Below are 18,714 nucleotides of genomic sequence, written 5' to 3' on the forward strand. Positions count from 1 at the left end.
CCAAGTTGGGGGTGGGGTGGCGTTGTTAAGGTCAGACTAGAACAGTGGTCCTCAACCTTCCTAATGCCGCGACCCTTTAATACAGTTCCTCATGTTGTGGTGACCCCCAACCATAAAATTATTTTCGTTGCTACTTCATAACTGTAATGTTGCTACTGTTATGAATCGTCATGTAAATATCTGATATGCAGGATGTATTTTCATTGTTACAAATTGAACATAATTAAAGCATAGTTATGAATCACAAAAACAATATGTAATTATATATGTGTTTTCTGATGGTCTTAGGCGACCCCTGTGAAAGGGTCGTTCGACCCCCAAAGGGTTTGCGACCCACAGGTTGAGAACTGCTGGACTAGAATGTGTAGCCTGTATGAGTGGCCCAGGTTGCTAACTCCTGGGTGGGGGTGAGAGTCAGCCACCCCCACCCCTGGGGTGTCCCAATCATGCTTGCAAGTCCAAGGATCCATGGGACTGCCCCACTCCAGTCCCCTTTCCTCCTCTATGAGATGGAGGCACTAACAACATATATGAAGTTCTGGTGGGAATGAAATGAGATCATGCCTGGGCTGAGGATTCCCACAGCAGCACAGGCCTGGAAGTCCAGGTGGAGAAGCAGCTTCATCCATGGGCCTTACGGGCTTTTGAGCTAGGGCGGCAAGAGCAGGGGACATTTCCAGAAAGCCACCCTGATGGGAAGTGACTGATTGGCTGGGAACAGTCTGGAGGGGCCGGCATTATTGCCAAAGCAATAAAGAGCCCACAGGGGGATCCCAGTCTGCTCCCCAGTGGCACTGGCCAGCGGCAGGAGGAACTGGGAACCGATCCCCAGCAGTGACCTCCAACCAGGGACCCTCAGGCACTGCGAGAGCAGGGTGCAGGATCACTGTCCTGGGCCACTGGCAGGGGTGACAGTCACTGAGGGGCAGGGCTTTGTGGGTTGTGTCAAGAAGGCCGAAGCTTGAAATAGCCCATTGAGAGAAGGGGCCTGGGGCAAAGGCCGATAAAGGGCAGGTCTTTGGGGGACAGGGTCTAAAGGGTTGGGTTTTGAGGGTGATGCAGTGAGAGGTGTGGCTTCGAGTAGGGGGCCCTGAGGGGTGACGTTTGAGATGAGATCTAAGGGGCAGGGCTTGGGGAGCCCCAAAGACCAAGTGGAGGAAGGTAGCCACGGAGAGGGGGATCCACATCACCTGTCTGATTCCACCCTACCCCCAGAGCTGGAAGAGGCGCACCAGAAGTGCCCACCATGGTGGTATAAGTGTGCCCACAAAGTGCTCATATGGAACTGCTGCGCCCCATGGATGAAGTTCAAGAACATCATCCACCTGATTGTCATGGACCCCTTCGTGGACCTGGGCATCACCATCTGCATCGTGCTCAACACCCTCTTCATGGCCATGGAGCATTACCCCATGACAGAGGAGTTTGACCACGTGCTCAGCGTGGGCAACCTGGTAGGGAGGGGACAAGGGAGGGGTGGTCATTCCCAGGCAGGACAGAAGAGGACACAGGGCCTGATGGAGCCCTCTCAGCTGTGTGGAAATATGGGGCACTATTGGGGGCATATGTAGACAGGCTGGGGTTATTTTCCCAGCATGTGGGGGACATGAGTTGATGTACAAGGAAGGTATATGGGGTGATCCACGGGATGTATTTGGGTTTCAGGATAGCTGGGAGCAGAGAGAGTGGGGATGAGGTTCTGGAATCCTTAAGATCAGGACTCCGGGGATCTGGAGTCCAGGTCATGCTATGGATGCAGATATGGGGGAGTTGGGGCAACGGAGGTGGGGGGACTGGGTGACAAGTCTCTCCACCTTTAGAGATTGTTTGTTGTGGGCCTAAGAGGGACTACGGGACCTGAAAGTAGGGCATATAGCCATGGGCACCCTGGCCCAAGAGGCCCCAGCTCATCCTGGAGGCCACAGGGCATAGCCTCCCAACCCTCAGCCCCCTGCCCGCTACCCTTTCTCCAGCGTGGCCAGGCTTACTACCCTCTGCAGCCCTGCCTGCTCCGCTATTGTTGACACACACTGATCCGCCTGCTTATCCCTACCCATTAGGAGCATTATCACCTCGTTGCCAGCCACGGTGGAGCCTGACAAAGGGAAAAAGCCGCCTCCTCCTCCAGCCCTGCCCGCTCTTCTCAGTTTCCTTCAAATGTTTTCAGGATGGCAAATGGGCTGGGCACTCCCCCACCCTGAGGGTCAGGGGGAGCTAGGAGAGTGAGATGTGAGGCTTGAGGAAGGACAGGCCTGGGTGGACAGCAAGGGATTCGGACCTTGGAGTCCCCAGCCTGGGAGGCAGGCAAGTGTGTTCCGTGGAGATGCCCAAGCAGCAATGGCCAGGCTGGAGGGGCCAGGGCGTGCTCTGGACTTGGTGCAGCTGCTGGGGTGTACGTGATGGGGCCGGCCCACAGCCTGCTCACCCCCTGCCCACATTCTGCTCCCGACTGGGCACCTGCTATGGCCAGAGACAGCTCCTGGGCGGGGCTCAGCATGTGCCAGGGCAAGCTGTGGACCCAGGGCAGCTGGTGTCTGGCAGGAGGGGGGCCGTGCCCTGGGGGAGAGGGGGTAGTTTTCAGGGACTCTGCAGCCCTCAGATGCCATATAGAGGGTTGTGTTTGGGGGTGAGGCAGCTCTGGCCTTCTCATTGTTTCCAACTTTGCCCCCTTTTGGCCCCTGCCCTAGACTTCCAAGCCCACCAAGAGGCTGGGTCCTGAGACCCATGCCAGGGAGGGTAGAGAGGCTGTAGGGAGCAGAAACAGGACACTGAATCAAGCAGGTTTGAGACTTGACTCGTTCCCATGTGGGCAGCACGACCGAGCACTTCCCGCTAACCTCTCTGAGCCTCAGTTTCCTTCTCCTGAGACGGGTGTGATAATCCCTTCCAATGACACAGAAACCGGCATACCAATGAGGTTATCATGGCAACCACAAAGCCCTCTGTGAGTGTTAAATATTCTGCGAGTGGCCCCGAGAAGTTGAGAGCTGGCCCTCGGTCACATGGCCAAAAACGGAAGGGCCCAGGTGGTCCCCATCTCCCCTGTGGAACGGCCACCCCACTCCTCACTCACACACACTTGGGTGCCGTGGTCACCACTACCTGCCCCTTCAGGGTTCTGGGCCCCACAGGCTCTGCCAGGAGGTGGGAGTCGGGTAGGGACTCTCAAAGCCTTGTGCTTCCGGAAGCTCTGTGACCTGTGACGGGGCCGCCCCCCACCCCACAGGTCTTCACGGGCATCTTCACAGCAGAGATGGTGCTGAAGCTCATCGCCTTGGACCCCTACGAGTACTTCCAGCAGGGCTGGAACATCTTTGACAGCATCATTGTCACGCTCAGCCTGGTGGAGCTGGGCCTGGCCAACGTGCAGGGGCTGTCGGTGCTCCGCTCCTTCCGTCTGGTACGTGAGCCCCGGGCCGGGGTGGGAGAGGGGCAGGGTGGAGATTTTCCTACTGAAAATAGGGAGAAAGGGACCCCCCTCCCCTATCGCACAGGGCTGCTGGGGGCCAAAATGACAGCCCAGGAGCTTGACCCCTGTGACCTTGGGTGGCTGCGGAACGGGCACTTTGGCCTGGACTGTAGCCCTGAAAGCTAAGGCTTGGGAGGATCTTTAGTGATAGAATCGGAGCTCTGAATTAGTGCCCTTTCCACCACCCCCTGAGAGCACTTTTATTATTTTTTTAAACTTTATTCTGGGACCTTTCATGCATCCACAAAAGTATCCTATATAATAAAAGGCTAATATGCAAATTGTCCCCTCGACTGGGAGTTCAACCAGGGGGCGAGACCAGCTGGCCAACCACCTGCAGACCCTCCCCTGGCTGGCCCCATCCCCAATCGGCGCCCCCACCCAGATCGGGAGTGGGGCCGGCCCACCAGCTGCCCTTGGACCCTCCCTGTGGCTGGCCCCGATCAGAGCGGGCTGGCTGGACCCCACCCATGCATGAATTCATGCACCGGGCCTCTAGTAAAGTATAATAAACCTCTGTGTACCTATCACCCAGCTTCAATTGCCATCAATAGTCTGCTGCTCTTGTTTCATCTGCCCCCCCCCCCTTTTTGTGGAGGAGAGTATGTTAAAGCAAATCCCAACATATAATTTCACTTGTAAACATTTTATCTGTATCTTTAAATATGTGGCTTTTTTTTAAAATTGATTTCAGCGAAAGGAGAGAGAGAGATAGAAACCTCAATGATGAGAGAGAATCATTGATTGGCTCCTCCTGCACGCCCCCTATCGGTGCCCACCCAGGCATCGTGACCTCCTGGCTCATAGGTTGACTATCAACCACTGACTCACACTGGCTGGAAGCTTTATCTGTGTCTTTGACAAATAAGGACTTTTTTTTTTTCCTTTTGAACATATGAAGAGCATGAGGTAGTAGAATATGAATGTTCTCATTTAACAGAGAGGCAAACTGAGGCCTTCCAATCACTCAGGGAATGGGGAATCGAGCTGTTCAAGATGATTCTTTCCCCTAAGGATAGGGCTCCCCCGGGTTGACCATGGGTCCCTGCGCCTCATTCACCCCTGCCCTCCTCCCGCCCGGCAGCTGCGGGTCTTCAAGCTGGCCAAGTCATGGCCCACACTGAACATGCTCATCAAGATCATCGGCAACTCAGTGGGGGCGCTGGGCAACCTGACGCTGGTGCTGGCCATCATCGTGTTCATCTTCGCCGTGGTGGGCATGCAGCTGTTCGGCAAGAGCTACAAGGAGTGTGTGTGCAAGATCGCCTCGGACTGCAGCCTGCCCCGCTGGCACATGCACGACTTCTTCCACTCCTTCCTCATCATCTTCCGCATCCTGTGTGGCGAGTGGATCGAGACCATGTGGGACTGCATGGAGGTGGCCGGCCAGGCCATGTGCCTCACCGTCTTCCTCATGGTCATGGTCATCGGCAACCTAGTGGTGAGTGAGACTGGCTGGGTGGCTCCCCCCCCCCCCCGCCTTGCCCAGGAAATCCAAGTGTCCAAGACATGACCCGTTCTTTTATCTCTGTTATTCCCTTTGAAGGGGGCTGTCATGTGAGGGCCCTTTTCCTATGAGTTGAACTGCATGATACATGGCTCTTCTCTTCCTGCCCCCTCAACTCCCCAAAATGGCAAATTTTTTCTTTAATTTTATTTTTCAATTACAGTTTATATTCAGTATTATTTTGCATTAGTTTCAGGTGTGTAGTATAGTGGTTAGATACTCACATACTTTACAAAGTGTTCCCCCCTGATATTTCCATTCCCCACCTAGTACTATAGCTAGTTATTTCAATAGTATTGACTATATTCCCTATACTGGACTTTACAGCCCCGTGACTATTTTGTAACGACCAATTTGTACTTCTTTTTTATTGTTGTTGTTAGTATATTTTTTTATCGCTATTTAGAGAGAGAGGAAGGGAGAGGGAGAGAGAGAAACATGGATTGGCTGCCTCCTTCACACCCCCACAAGCCACAACCCGGACATGAGCCCTGACTGGGAATGGAACCAGAAACCTTGTGGTACATGGGATGATGCCCAACCAACTGAGCCACACCAGCCAGGGCCCAATTTACACCTTAATCCCTTTACCTCTTTCACGCAGTCCCCCAATTCCTCTCCCCTCTAGCAACCATCAGCCTGTTCTCTATGAGTTTGTTTCAATTTTGTTTGTTTATTTTGTTCTTTAGAGTCCATGTATAAGTGAAATCATATGATATTTGTTTTTCTCTGACTGACTTATTTCACTTAGCATAATACCTTCTAGGCCCATCCATGCTGTGGTAAATGATAAGATTTTAGTCTTTTTTATGGCCGAGTAATGTTCTGTTGTATATACGCATCACCACTTTTTTATCCGCTCCTCTGGTGTTGGGCACTTGGGTTGCTTCCGTATCTTGGCTATTGTGAATAATGTGGCAGTGGACATAAGAGTGCATATATTCTTTCCAATTAGTGTCTTAGGTTTCTTCAGAAGTGGAATCTCTGGGCCATAATTTTTTTCGGATGCTCTCTATTGTTTTCTATAGTGGCTTCACCAATCTGCAGTTCTACCACCAGTGCACAAGGGTTCCCTTTTCTCTACATCCTCTCCAACACTTGTTGTTTATGGATTATTGACGATAGCCATTCTGACAGGTGTGAGGTGATATCTCATTATGGTTGTAACTTGCATTTCTCTGATGATTAGTGATGGTGAGCATCTTTTCAGATATCGGCCATTTGTGTGTCCTCTTTGGAGAAGTGTCTATTCAGGTCCTTTGCCCATTTTTAAGATTGGATTTGTTTGGTTTTTTTGGTGTTGCGTTGTATAAGTTCTTTATAAATTTTGGATATTAGCCCTTTATAAGATACTAGAGGCCCAATGCACGAAGACTCGTGCAAGAATGGGCCTTCCTTCCCCTGGCTGCCAGCACTGCCTTCATTCAGGCTGAAGCCGCCTTTCCGCCTTCCCACACTGCCCAGAGGCCCGGAGCAACTGGGGCGATGCAGAACGCCTGTGTTGTCACCATAGCAACAATGCAAGCATCCTGCCCCGCCCCAGCTGCTCAGCGCCTGTGTATGCAAATTAACCCGCCATCTTTGTTGGGTTAATTTGCATACTCACTCCTGATTGGCTGGTGGGCATCATGAAGGTACAGTCAATTTGCATCTTTCTCTTTTATCAATGTAGATATCATTGGCAAAAATCTTCCATTTAGTAGGTTGTCTTTTTGTTTTATTAATGGTTTCCTTTGCCGTGTAAAATCTTTTTAGTATAATGTAGTCCCATTTGTTTATTTTTTCTTTTGTTTCCCTCAAAATGGCAAAAATTTTTGTGGTTTAATCCAATGATTCTCAAATTTTAACCTGCTTAAGAGTTGCTTGGGAGTCTCTTAGAACCTGCCACCTCCTCCCACCCACCCGAGTCTGATCTAGCAGCCCTGGGCCTGCACCTGGGAATCTGTGTTTCTAACGAGCTCTGGAGATGCTCTTGCTGCTGGCCCAGGGCTGGCACTGTGATTAGTGCTGTTGAAACCTAGTGTTTTGGGTAAAGTAACATAATAATTGGAATCAGACAGGTCCAAGTTCCAATCCCAGCTCCTTTTCCATCTGCATGACCTTGAACCAATTACTGCTCTCTGGTTGGCTAGATTCTCCAATTTTACATGAAAGAAAAATAGTGGGCACCTTATAGGGTGGCTGGGAGGAGTGACACGACAGTGTGCAAGAAGGCACAGCGTGGAGTTGGCATCTGAGGTTGCTGGGCCTCTTGGCCTTCTCCCACCCTCTCACCCTCTGTACCTGGGAATCAGGCCCCGGGTGTTGGGAGAATCCATAGATGGCACAAACAGCATCCATCCTGCCACTTTGGGCTTGGCTTGTGGGGAGCCGGTGCAGGGAAGGGGTGCAGGGGCTGATGAGAAACAGGCTGTGGGGCTGTGGTCCAGCTGACCAGCATTTCTGTGGCTCGGGCCTGGCAGGCATCTATCCTCACCCTGCCGATCCCGACTCCTCCCCTTATCTGGGTGGCATGGGGGTCAGTCCTACCCGGAGTGCTGTGCTCAGCTGCCCCCTGCGGTGGCTGGCAGGCACTGCCCTGGGCAACAGAGGCGGGAAGACGCACGTCCCATCCCCCTCCCTCCCCAACATGTTCTGCAAAGGCCTGTGGAATCCTTGGGCTGCTGGGTCAGCGCTTCTCAGATATCGCTGAGCTCTGGCTGGGGGCAGAAGCAGATTGGTGGGGTGGGTTGTCACCTCAGCTGAGGAGGAGACCCTGGGATGAGGGACAGCTAGACAGGAGGCCCCAGGCTGGTTGTCCCTGGGAGGGAGGTCTTGGGGAGTGGAGAAAGAGAGGGAAGATGCCTGGGCAGACCTCGGGGGCGGGATTAGGGTGTGGGTAGCAGTCTCTGAGTAGCAGTTTGTCATGTAGTTTGAGGAACTGGGGGGGACAGAAAGGCTCTGCAAGGGGGTTTTGTGTGCAAACTCAAAATCATGTCAAGCCCCTACTTTGCCACCACTCACTGGGAAACCCTGAGCAAGTTATTAACCTATTTGGTCTCAGTATGTCTCACCTGGAAAATGGGGATGACCCACTTCACCGGGTGGTCCTGAGGATTACACAACACACATCTCAGTGATTAGCAAAGCACTTGGCCCTTGAGGTCAGGGGAGTTCAAATGTCACAGGCGTGTGTGGTGTAGATACCCATCGGGGGCCTCACACTCCTGCCAGGGGCCAGTGCCTGCGTGAGGGGCTTTGTTTGCATCATCCTTGATGTTGTCCACAACCCTGAGAGGCCGGTGATGCTGGTTCTGTGCTCCAAGGAGGCACTGCCTAGACCACACAGCTAGTGAGAAGCTGAGCCTGGACTAGAACCTGTGTCTCTGAACTCCCGTGACAATAACATAGATAATAACCGCAGTGCTGACAGTGATGACATCCACACCAGCAAGGATGGGGACGGCTGGCCTCCGTTTACATTCATCCAGCACTCGGAATATGCTCCGTGTGCTCAGCTCTGCTTTGTAGATGAGAAAGCAGAGGCCCCGGGAAGTGAGTCCGTCACCTGTGAGCTGAAGCAGTCTGGCTCGAGGCTGGAACCCCTGCACTGAGTCTGTGTGTGTGTCACAGGCACACTCCCCGCACACACTCCCTCACCCACCGCTGACACTCTTTTCTGGTCCAGCTCTGTGGTTCTCCCACTTTGCTCAGAGGGAGTGGAGCAGCCGAGGGAGGTGGCAATGTCAGCTCCTTGGGCACGGCCCCCCCCTCCCCCAGGCTCATGGAGGCAGGTGTTTTCAGAGGGCATGAGGGCACCCTGCCAGGGAGTGTGGGTACCCATGTCCCCTGCGTCCATGGCACTTGGGCACTTCCTTGGGCTCCTGTGAAGGAGGGGAAATGACTAAGTCATAGGTAACCCACCCCTCAGAGCCCCCAGGGGGCACGATGTCCATTCCCCTCCCCTCCAGTCCCCCAGCTCCCCGCCTTGCCCGAGGAGGCTATTTCTGTCCCAGGCAAGAGCCGTGTGCAAACCCTGCTGACCCAGAGAGCAGCTAATTCCCATCTCAGATGTGTTTCTGGCAACTGGATGCCTCCCCCCAAGAGAGAGAAGAAAAGACCAAGAAATTTTGGTGGGGGGCAAAGGCAGCAAAGTAGGTGGGGGTGTGGAGATGGGGCAGAATCCCCCCAGTACATTCCCCCAAGGAAATAATATATACGAGACACCACATATATATAGGGTGTCCCCAAAATGTATATACATACTTTGAATAATCATCAAGGCAGTATTTATTTTCTCAAATTTGAGCTGACAGCTGTTAAAGAATGTATACTTTTTTGTGGGGACACCCTGTCTATTTCAAAGGTATCATGTTAACACGATGGTTAAGACAATGACAAAAGGCCCTTGGAGGACGCTGGTGAAAGTCAGACAGTGAGAGGCGGGCGGGGAAGATGGGCAAGGGTGGGAGGTTCCCATGGACAGGCTCCCAGGGCCTCCCCAAGGCCCCCAGAGAAGGAGCCTGGCCCTGCCTTCCAATATTGCACACATAACAGCCAACATGTTGGAGTGCCTACTGTGTGCTCACCACCAGGCGAGGAGGCAGGGACTGGAAACATCTCCATATGCAGATGAGGAAGCCGACGCACACAGCAGAGATCTGACTTGCCTCTGGACACACAGCTCGTAAACTAGGATTCGAAACCAAGCAGCACGGTCTCAGAGCCTCCGTGCCCATCTCCACGGCTGTGCAAACTCACTGCATATGGTTTTTCTGATCAGATGTCTGTCTCTAGCAGGTGGGAGCTCCCGCAGGCCACTGGCTCCTGTGCTCAATGGAGGGGCCCAGTAAATGTCTGGCCACTGGAAGATAAAGCTGACGGGAGGCAGTGGGTAGACCAGAAGCCTCTAAAGTCCCTTTCAGCAGGACTGTGGGAAGAGAACCAGGCGAAGCAGGGGACCCCATGGGAGAAAGGGGTCACTGCCCCTTCCAGGGCAATAGGGGACATGCCTCTGAGCACTGGGAGCACAGGGTCTATTAAAATCCCACTCATCAGGAAAGAAAAGATGGCTCAACGAAGTGGTTCCCAGTAAGTCCTGGGAGCTCGGAGACATGCACCCTGGTCTTTGCTCTGCGTCCCCTGGTAGTGGAGGCGGAGGACAGAGTCCTCATGGAAAGAGTCCCTGGCACCCAGGGGCCTCCCAAGCCTTGCCTCAGCCTGGGTCCGCAACGTCCTAGCCTGTGCCCAAGCCTCAGTTTCCTTACCTGCCAAGCGGGGAGGAGAGTGGCAGGCCTCACCTCCATGAGCAGTCGTGAGGACTCCATTAGGTGGCGCTGTTTTAAATGTTCAATATGGGGTAGATCTGGTCTGGAGGCCTGAGGACCCTCAGGGGCCCGGAGGCTGAGCCGAGGCTCCCCAACCCCTGCTCCCAGGTCCTGAACCTCTTCCTGGCCCTGCTGCTGAGCTCCTTTAGCGCCGACAGCCTGGCAGCCCCGGACGAGGACGGCGAGATGAACAACCTGCAGATCGCCATCGGGCGCATCAAGTGGGGCATCAGCTTCGCCAAAGCCTTCCTGCTGGGGCTGCTGCGCGGCAAGATCCTGAGCCCCAAGGAGATCATACTCCAAATCGGGAGGCTCGGGGAGGCCGGGGAGGCTGGAGAGGCCGGGGAGGACGGGGAGAGTGCCCCCGAGGACGAGAAGAAGGAACCACCGCCCAAGGAGGGTGACAAGGACCTGAAGGACAATCACATCCTGAACCACGTGGGCCTGGCTGACGGGCCAGCCCCCAGCATTGAGCTGGACCACCTCAACTTCATCAACAACCCCTACCTGACCATCCACGTGCCCATCGCCTCCGAGGAGTCCGACCTGGAGATGCCGACAGAGGAGGAGACTGACACCTTCTCGGAGGCTGAGGATGTCAAGGTGAGCCTGTCGCAGAGCCTGGCATGGGGGGTCAGCGGTCACGGCGTCACATTTTTGTGTGACTTTATTCAAGCCTCCAAGCCTCCATTTCTCCATCTGAAAAATGGGGGTCATGGTGCCTACCTGGGGTCACTGTGGTGACCTTAGATGAGAGGACGTGTGTACAGCACATAGTGAGCGCTGGGTAAATGGTGACGGTCACTGCTGTTATTGACATGATCAGTATGACAGGTCCTGCCTGCCCTAACGCCCTTCACGCCACCCCCACAACTCCGGCAGGGCCCTGTTTCACCAGCAGGTGGCGATCTTGGACAGGCTGTTCTTACCTGTGAAACCTCTACTCCAGGGCTCTCTTAAGCCCACTCTGCGTTCTTGCCATTGTTACCTATTTCTGTTTAGAGGCGCCCCCTGGGGCTGGTCCCTTTCCCCCCAGCGTGGGCCAGAGTGCCAGGTTGGGCTGGGGACTCTGAGGAGAGGTGCAGTGGAGCAAGGAGTTTGGGTAGGGAGAGAGCAGGGAGCCTCAGTAAGAGGCCTGACCACCCACCCAGCCCCTGTAGGGGCCCTGCAGCGACTGGGCTGAAATGTCCCCTGCTCCTGCTCCTTCCCTCCCAGGATGGTGAGGGGCTGGTGGTCACCCCCGGAAGCTCTGGGGCCTTGCCTGGGCCTCCTCGGGAAGCTGACTCTGAGCCCCTCACCCACCCTGTGGCCTGGCTGGGGAAGGATGAGCATAAGCCCTCTGCCCACGGGCACCCTATGGGCCCTGGGCTGGGCTGGGCACCGGGGCCCAAATGAACTTTGCCCTGAAAGTTCTTGACTTCTTATTCCCCCCAAATATGTGGCACGCTGACTTTCCAGAGGGCCGAGTGCCTGCCAAGCTATAAATACCCGGGACTATGACACGGACCTCGGTATGAAGAGCGGGGGTGGGGGAGGGCTGGAGTCACCCAGGCCAAGGCTCTGAGCGCGCTCTAGAGCCAGGAAAGCAGGATTCCAAGGGGGAATGCGGGAGTGGGGGCACATGGGCGGGACAATTGACTCAGCGGATGCCCTGGCTGACCTATTGCCCCGTGCCTCAGTCTCCCTTTCTGTCAACTGGACACCAGGACTCTCTTAGTTTTCTAGTCACCATTCTGGACCCAGAGCTGACATCCAGTTGCCCTCTCCATCTTCCTCTTCGGGGGCCTCACCCCCAGCCATGAAAGGGTCCCTCCTTGAGGGAGTCTGGGCCCGGGAGCTGGCCTAGGGCGGCACCAGGAGGAGGTGGGGGAGGCCTGGCCAGGTCAGAGAACCAGCCTCCCCGCCTGCTCCACTCCCATCAGGTTTCTTGGCCCCAGGCTGGAGCTCCAGCTGGGAAAATTGTTGGTCCTTTGTAGGTTCCTCACCCAGACAGCCCCTAGGGGCGGGCCTGGGGACACCACGCACTGATATCTGGGGTTGCGGCCACCCCAGTCTGTTCTGACCCCCATTCAGGCCTCTCGCAAGTACCTTTAGGCATCTTATTCCTCTGCTGCCCTCCTCAGGCCTTCCCACGCCTCCCAGAACTTCCAGCAGCCTGAGCCATCCCCAGCCACCCCAGCCTGCTTTTCTCCCAGCCTCTTCCCTTACCTGAGGCCTTTACATGTCCACTCACATCCTCACCGCCCCTACCCAGGCCTGAGTGCTACCCTGCTCCAAATCTAAGTGCCACAAGAGCAGGACCACGGCTGCCTTGGTAACTGGTTCTTCTGCATGAGCCACGGTGCCCGGTCCATAATCCATGGTTGAGTGAGTGAGTGAGTGAGTGGATGAGTAGGTCTGTCCAACCCCTCTTTCTCTTCTCCCTCTGGTCTCCCACCCTAACCTCCTCTGCCCCACCTGGTGGGAGGACCCAGGGGTCACATGACCCTGTGGCCCCTGCAGAAGCTGCCACAGTCCCTGGACAGGAACTCCTCCGTCTGCAGCACAGTGGACTACAAGCCCCCCGAGGAGGATGCCGAGGAGCAGGTGGAGGAGAACCCCGAGGGGGAGCAGCCTGAGGAGTGCTTCACTGAGGGTGAGCCCGCATGCGTGCACCCCACCTCGCCTGGTGCACCCCCGGCCCAGCAGAACCCAGCCCATTGCCTCCTTGGGGACCTCTTGGGGGCATGCATGTCACCAAAAGCATGTGGGACCATCTCCCCTGATGCCACCCTGCCCTGCAGCACCAGGCAGGGGTGTCAGAGCCCGGGTGCCTCCAGCGCTGACCTGAGCCTTCAGTGTGTGCAGCGGGTGCCAGCAGCACCCCGAGGGCTGCCTTGCCGATTTCCCATCGAGCCCTGGACACGAGGCGGGGCTCAGGGAAGGCAGCGCTGAGTCGGCCTTCCTGGGCAGCGTCTTCGGGGAGAAAGGCCTGCTCAGCCCTTCAGGGCACAGCTCTGGAGAACAGGGCCCAGCTGTGCAGAGTGAAGGCTGCCTGGCGGAGCGGGGAGGGTGGGACAGTCCCTGAGCTGGGGGCCTACACACCTGCTTGTCTTTCTGCTGCGCATCCATCTCTGGCAGCAGTTGGCACATGGGCGGACAAGGCTGTGGGGGGAGAGCCTCGGACCCCCATTCTAGGGGAGGGGCCGGGCCCATTTCCAACCAGCAGTGGAGGACATGAGGCCGGGGATGGGGAGGAAGTGAGGATGCCAGGTCTGGGGTCAGTGAGGTGCAGGTCTGGAGTGGGCATCCTGGGAGGTGACGGGAACATGCTGACATGCATGGGGAGGCAGCCACGGGGCCCGTGACGTGGTGCCCCGTGCTCCCCAGCCTGTGTGCAGCGCTGTCCCTGCCTCTACGTGGACGTCTCCCAGGGCCGCGGGAAGATGTGGTGGACCCTGCGCAGGGCCTGCTTCAAGATCGTCGAGCACAACTGGTTCGAGACCTTCATCGTCTTCATGATCCTGCTCAGCAGTGGCGCCCTGGTAGGCACTGCCCTGGGGATGGGCATGGGCCGAGGCAGGTGCCAGGCCCAAAGCAGGCCCTCGGGGCCCCCTCCTTCCCACACTGTGGGAGGAACGCGGCCTGGACAGGCTCCAGCCCAGAGCCCTCGAGGAACTCGCCCGAGGAGCTTCTCCCCACGGGAAACTCGCTCGCCCCCATGATGGGCACGGGGAGTCTGGGAGAAGTCACCGGCCTGGCCCCGTGCCAGGCCCCTGGGAACCAGCAGCGTCGGGCAGGGCTGGGACATGGTTGCCCGGCCTCCTGGGCTCTGGCCACCCCGTGCTGGTGCCCGCAGGCCTTCGAGGACATCTACATCGAGCAGCGGCCCACCATCCGCACCATCCTGGAGTACGCCGACAAGGTCTTCACCTACATCTTCATCCTGGAGATGCTGCTCAAGTGGGTGGCCTACGGCTTCAAGGTGTACTTCACCAACGCCTGGTGCTGGCTCGACTTCCTCATCGTGGGCGTGAGTCCGCCCCCGGCCCCGGCCCTGCCCCGCAGCCAAACCCGGAGGCCGTCCCTGTGGCCATGGACCTTAGGAAGCCCCAGCCCGAGGGGCAGCAGCGGCCCGAGGTCACAGAGCGGTCAGACCCCTGGTTAACTGTCCTGCCCTCGCAGAGACTGGGCTCAGGCTCCTCAGACACAGCTGGCCAGGAAGGGGACCAACAGGCTGGGGGGACCTCCGCTCCCTGAGAGAAAGGGGAGCCTTGGGGGCAAGAGGGCGAGTAGGAGGGTGATGACCGTCCTTGCCCATATCTGTGGAAGATGTTGTATTCCAGCGTTTCTCAACCTGTGGGTCGCTACCCCTTTGGGGGTTGAACGGCCCTTTCACAGGGGTCGCCTAAGACCATCGGAAAACACATATATAATTACATATTGTTTTTGTGATTCATCACTATGCTTTAATTATGTTCCATTTGTAACAATGAAAATACATCCTGCATATCAGATATTTACATGAAGATTCATAACAGTAGCAACATTACAGTTATGAAGTAGCAACGAAAATAATTTTATGGTTGGGGGTCACCACAACATGAGGAACTGTATTAAAGGGTCGCGGCATTAGGAAGGTTGAGAACCACTGTTGTAACCTCTCTGACAGGCACAGGGCCGCCATTTAATTGATGACATCGCTGAGATAGAGCCCAGGCTCCTATAGGCACTGGGACAATTCCCACTAGAGAGGACCACCCACTAGGGAAGGGGCCTGGGAGAGACCCCTTAGAGCTGTGAGTCTAGGAGGCCCCTGTGGCAGATCTGTCCTCAAGGGCTGAGTCCCGGGGCTTTGGGGGGAGCCAGGGGCCTGCACTCCCTGACACCCCAACCCCCCTTTCCCCTTGCAGGTCTCCATCATCAGCCTGGTGGCCAATTGGATGGGCTACTCGGAGCTGGGACCCATCAAATCCCTGCGGACGCTGCGGGCCCTGCGCCCCCTGAGGGCACTGTCCCGATTCGAGGGCATGCGGGTGGGTGCTGGGGAGGGCTCTGAGCAGGACTGGGGGTTGGGGGAGCAGTCACCACAGGGCAAGGGGCAGGGACCACATGTCTGTACTCCAGCCACCACCAGGGGAAGCAGAGGGCCCTGCTGTAGGCGAGGTTGGGGCCTGAGACACCCTCCTGAACCAGCCCAAGTGCCTATTCCTGCCCGCAGTCCTGCGCCTTAGCTCTTCTCTGCCACCACTGGGGGGCAGCAGAGGCTGCGGCAGCTCCCAGGAGGGCGTGAGGGCGCCAGGGCAGGGAGAAGGGTGGACCGAAAGCAGGTCTGTGTATTTATGGGTGTCCCCCTCCAACTCAGACTGGGGTTCCCCATGGCTCTGAGACTCAAGCAAACAGGAAAGTACTTATGCCCAGGGCTCTGAGCCTACTGACCCTTGAGCTCAGGTTCATGCAAGTTTGGAAAGATCCCCTCGGGCTCTTGAGGGTGGAAGTGACTGGTAAACACAGGGTTCAGGCAAGACAAACGGGACTTCCCCAGTGAAAGGAGGTCTGTTGGGAACAAGGCCAGCCCCAGAGGGACAAACCTCTGTGAATCGGCTGGTTGCAGCCCAGCAGTGCGCTCAGCCTGGGTGGCTCCCTCCTGTTCATACAAGAGGCCAGTGCTGGCCCTCCCGGCTCCAGAGTGGCCGACCCCTACCCTCTGAGGGGACAGGACCTGCCCATGGCCACACAGCTGCTTGGTACCCCAGCCAGGAATAGAGGCCTGGTCACCACCAGGCCTGTCTGGAGGTCATGTCATGGCTTCTGCTTGAAAAGGAACAATTCTCAGATTGGGCTCAGCCTGGAACAGTGAGGTGGCCTGTGTGGCCAGGGCTGGTGGGGTGCAGGACTCTGGTCCCAGGGTCCAGCTGCTTTAACGAGTCTGGTGGCTTCTTTTCGATGCCTGTGTCTCTAATACCGTGAACAAGTGAGCAGGGGCTGGTCACGGGGGCTGAGTTTCCTATGGGGGCCGAGGAAAGAGTGTTTGTCTCTTGCCTGGTGACCCATGGCCAGGCTGCTTCCAGAGAAGGCCGGGGCCCCAAATCTGGGCTGATAGCTCCAGCCAAGCAGAGAGTCCTCTCTAACCACCATGCTGGCAGCCCCCAACCCTATTCTTTGCCCCCCTGCCCCCAACCATACAGCCCAGCAGACTTCTCCCCAGGCCTGGCTCAGAGCGCCCTCCTCCGGGAAGCCTTGCCTGAGTAGCCATGCCCAGCCCTTCCTGGTCTCCTGGTTAGTGTAGGTGGGGAGCTGTCTCCCAGAGGAGATGGGCTCCCCTGCCTGGGAGAAGATCTGACAATGACTCCCTCCCACCCCCACCCCCAGGTGGTAGTGAATGCCCTCCTGGGAGCCATCCCCTCTATCATGAACGTGCTGCTCGTCTGCCTCATCTTCTGGCTCATCTTCAGCATCATGGGCGTCAACCTGTTTGCCGGCAAGTTCTACTACTGCATCAACACCACCACCTCCGAGAGGTTCGACATCTCCGAGGTCAACAACAAGTCTGAGTGCGAGAGCCTGATGTACACGGGCCAGGTCCGCTGGCTCAACGTCAAGGTCAACTACGACAACGTGGGTCTGGGCTACCTCTCCCTCCTGCAGGTGGTGAGTGCGACCCCTGGCCCTGCAGGGACGTGGATAGAGGTGCCCCCATCTTTCTGCCACTCCTTGTTAGGAGACTGCCCACCCTGCTCCCAGGGCTGCAGGACCCTGAAGTAGTGCCCAGACCTCTCTGGCCTCTATCTGATACCTGCCCAGTGGGGCTGTGGGCAGGTGGCCCAGGAGGAGGAGCAGGCTGGATGATAGAGGCGGCAAGCAGCCCCACCCCTTACACCCAACCACACTCTCTCAGGCCACCTTCAAAGGCTGGATGGACATCATGTATGCAGCCGTGGACTCCCGGGAGGTGAGTGGGGGTCAACGAGATATGGTTCATGAATGAGCCACAGGGGAGGACTAGACCAAAGACACAGCGGCACATTCTGCCCATCCCCACCCCCATGCTGCCTCCTCGGGAGACCCTGAGACTCCGAGGGTGGATGGGTTCACCTCTGGGCCCCAGGCCTCACCTGCCCACAGTGGGACAGGGAGCACGTGTGTCCCCAAGCCCACCCAGCACACCCTGTGGCCCCTGCAGCAAGGGGAGCAGCCGCAGTACGAGGTGAACCTCTACATGTACCTCTATTTCGTCATCTTCATCATCTTCGGATCCTTCTTCACCCTCAACCTCTTCATCGGCGTCATCATTGACAACTTCAATCAGCAGAAGAAGAAGATGAGTATCCAGCCCCGCCTTCCCTGGGCCTCCCTCCTCCCGACCTTGGTCCATTCAGCCCTTATAGTTCACAAACGCAGCCTCAGCACCCCTGTGCTGTCGCTGGGAACACAGCTGAGGCAGCAAATCTGGGTTCAGATCCCACCAGGCAACCTGGAACCAGTGACTTGGCCTCCCCAAACCTCGGTGTTCTTATCTATCAAATGAGAGGATGCTACCAACCTCTCTGGGTGATTCTGGGGACCCAATGAGATATTGATGGAAAGTGGCCCAAAACAGACTGTGAGGCAGCACAGGTTCCCTTCCCTCTGTCATCGCCCTCCTCCTCCTCTTCAACCCCCATCTCTGGCCCCTCCATGTCCCTCTCCCACTTTCCACCAGGGGCACCTGCTGGGATGAGGGTTGCTTCAAGGGTGGTACCTGAGGTAGGGAGGTCCTGGAGGCAGAGAAGGGGGACCTCCCAACCTTATGGGCTCCATCCCACTATACTTTGGAGGGAAAGACATCTTTATGACGGAGGAACAGAAGAAATACTATAATGCCATGAAGAAGCTTGGCTCCAAGAAACCTCAGAAGCCAATTCCAAGGCCCCAGGTACCTGCCCTCTGGGCCTCTCTTCCCACAGCCTGTGTGAGGCTCCCGCCTGAGGGGGCCCACAGGGCCAAATGCAGCCTACACTCGGCCCTCCAGGCTGTGTCCCTGACGTGAGGCTGAGTCCACTGGCTGGGAGGGGTGCCTCTTTGTAACTGTATTGAGGCGCTATATGCACAAGCAGCAGCTGCCCACTAAACTCCAGTCCCTGGTTCACCCCTCACCCGGCCCTACACAGCCCCTCAATGTCCATTCACCTCCTCAGTTGGTAGATTCTGGGGCAGGGGTCCCTAGAAGGGGGAGGAAGATGATGGCCAGACACTCTTCCCAGTGAGTGATGACTTGGGGCAGTGGTCGGCAAACTGTGGCTCGCGAGCCATATACGGCTCTTTGGCCCCTTGAGTGTGGCTCTTCCACAAAATACCGACTTCTGCACATGGGCCATGAAGTTTCAATCGCACTGTACATGCGCTCCCGCACGTGGTATTTTGTGGAAGAGCCACACTCAAGGGGCCAAAGAGCCGCATGTGGCTCTCGAGCC

The 18,714-nt window shown here is 56.6% G+C and overlaps 1 protein-coding gene across 3 annotated transcripts in view; it reads left to right on the top strand.

Annotated features, from left to right (window-relative positions):
* The window catches only part of SCN4A (sodium voltage-gated channel alpha subunit 4), a 46,097-nt gene that overhangs the window by 23,245 nt on the left and 4,138 nt on the right, over window positions 1–18,714 (top strand). For 2 of the 3 annotated variants that reach the window (XM_036341801.1, XM_036341802.1), the window contains 12 exons: window positions 1,216–1,454; window positions 3,227–3,400; window positions 4,554–4,910; window positions 10,391–10,885; window positions 12,785–12,917; window positions 13,652–13,806; window positions 14,121–14,294; window positions 15,175–15,297; window positions 16,634–16,912; window positions 17,160–17,213; window positions 17,445–17,582; window positions 18,072–18,176. In XM_036341801.1, the coding sequence (XP_036197694.1) occupies window positions 1,216–1,454; window positions 3,227–3,400; window positions 4,554–4,910; window positions 10,391–10,885; window positions 12,785–12,917; window positions 13,652–13,806; window positions 14,121–14,294; window positions 15,175–15,297; window positions 16,634–16,912; window positions 17,160–17,213; window positions 17,445–17,582; window positions 18,072–18,176 (2,426 nt within the window). The remainder of the gene's footprint in view (window positions 1–1,215; window positions 1,455–3,226; window positions 3,401–4,553; window positions 4,911–10,390; window positions 10,886–12,784; window positions 12,918–13,651; window positions 13,807–14,120; window positions 14,295–15,174; window positions 15,298–16,633; window positions 16,913–17,159; window positions 17,214–17,444; window positions 17,583–18,071; window positions 18,177–18,714) is intronic. The other variant, XM_036341803.1, reaches the window with a different exon arrangement.

The sequence above is a fragment of the Myotis myotis genome, unplaced genomic scaffold (genome assembly GCF_014108235.1).
Source record: "Myotis myotis isolate mMyoMyo1 unplaced genomic scaffold, mMyoMyo1.p scaffold_m19_p_17, whole genome shotgun sequence".
Lineage (NCBI taxonomy): Eukaryota > Metazoa > Chordata > Mammalia > Chiroptera > Vespertilionidae > Myotis > Myotis myotis.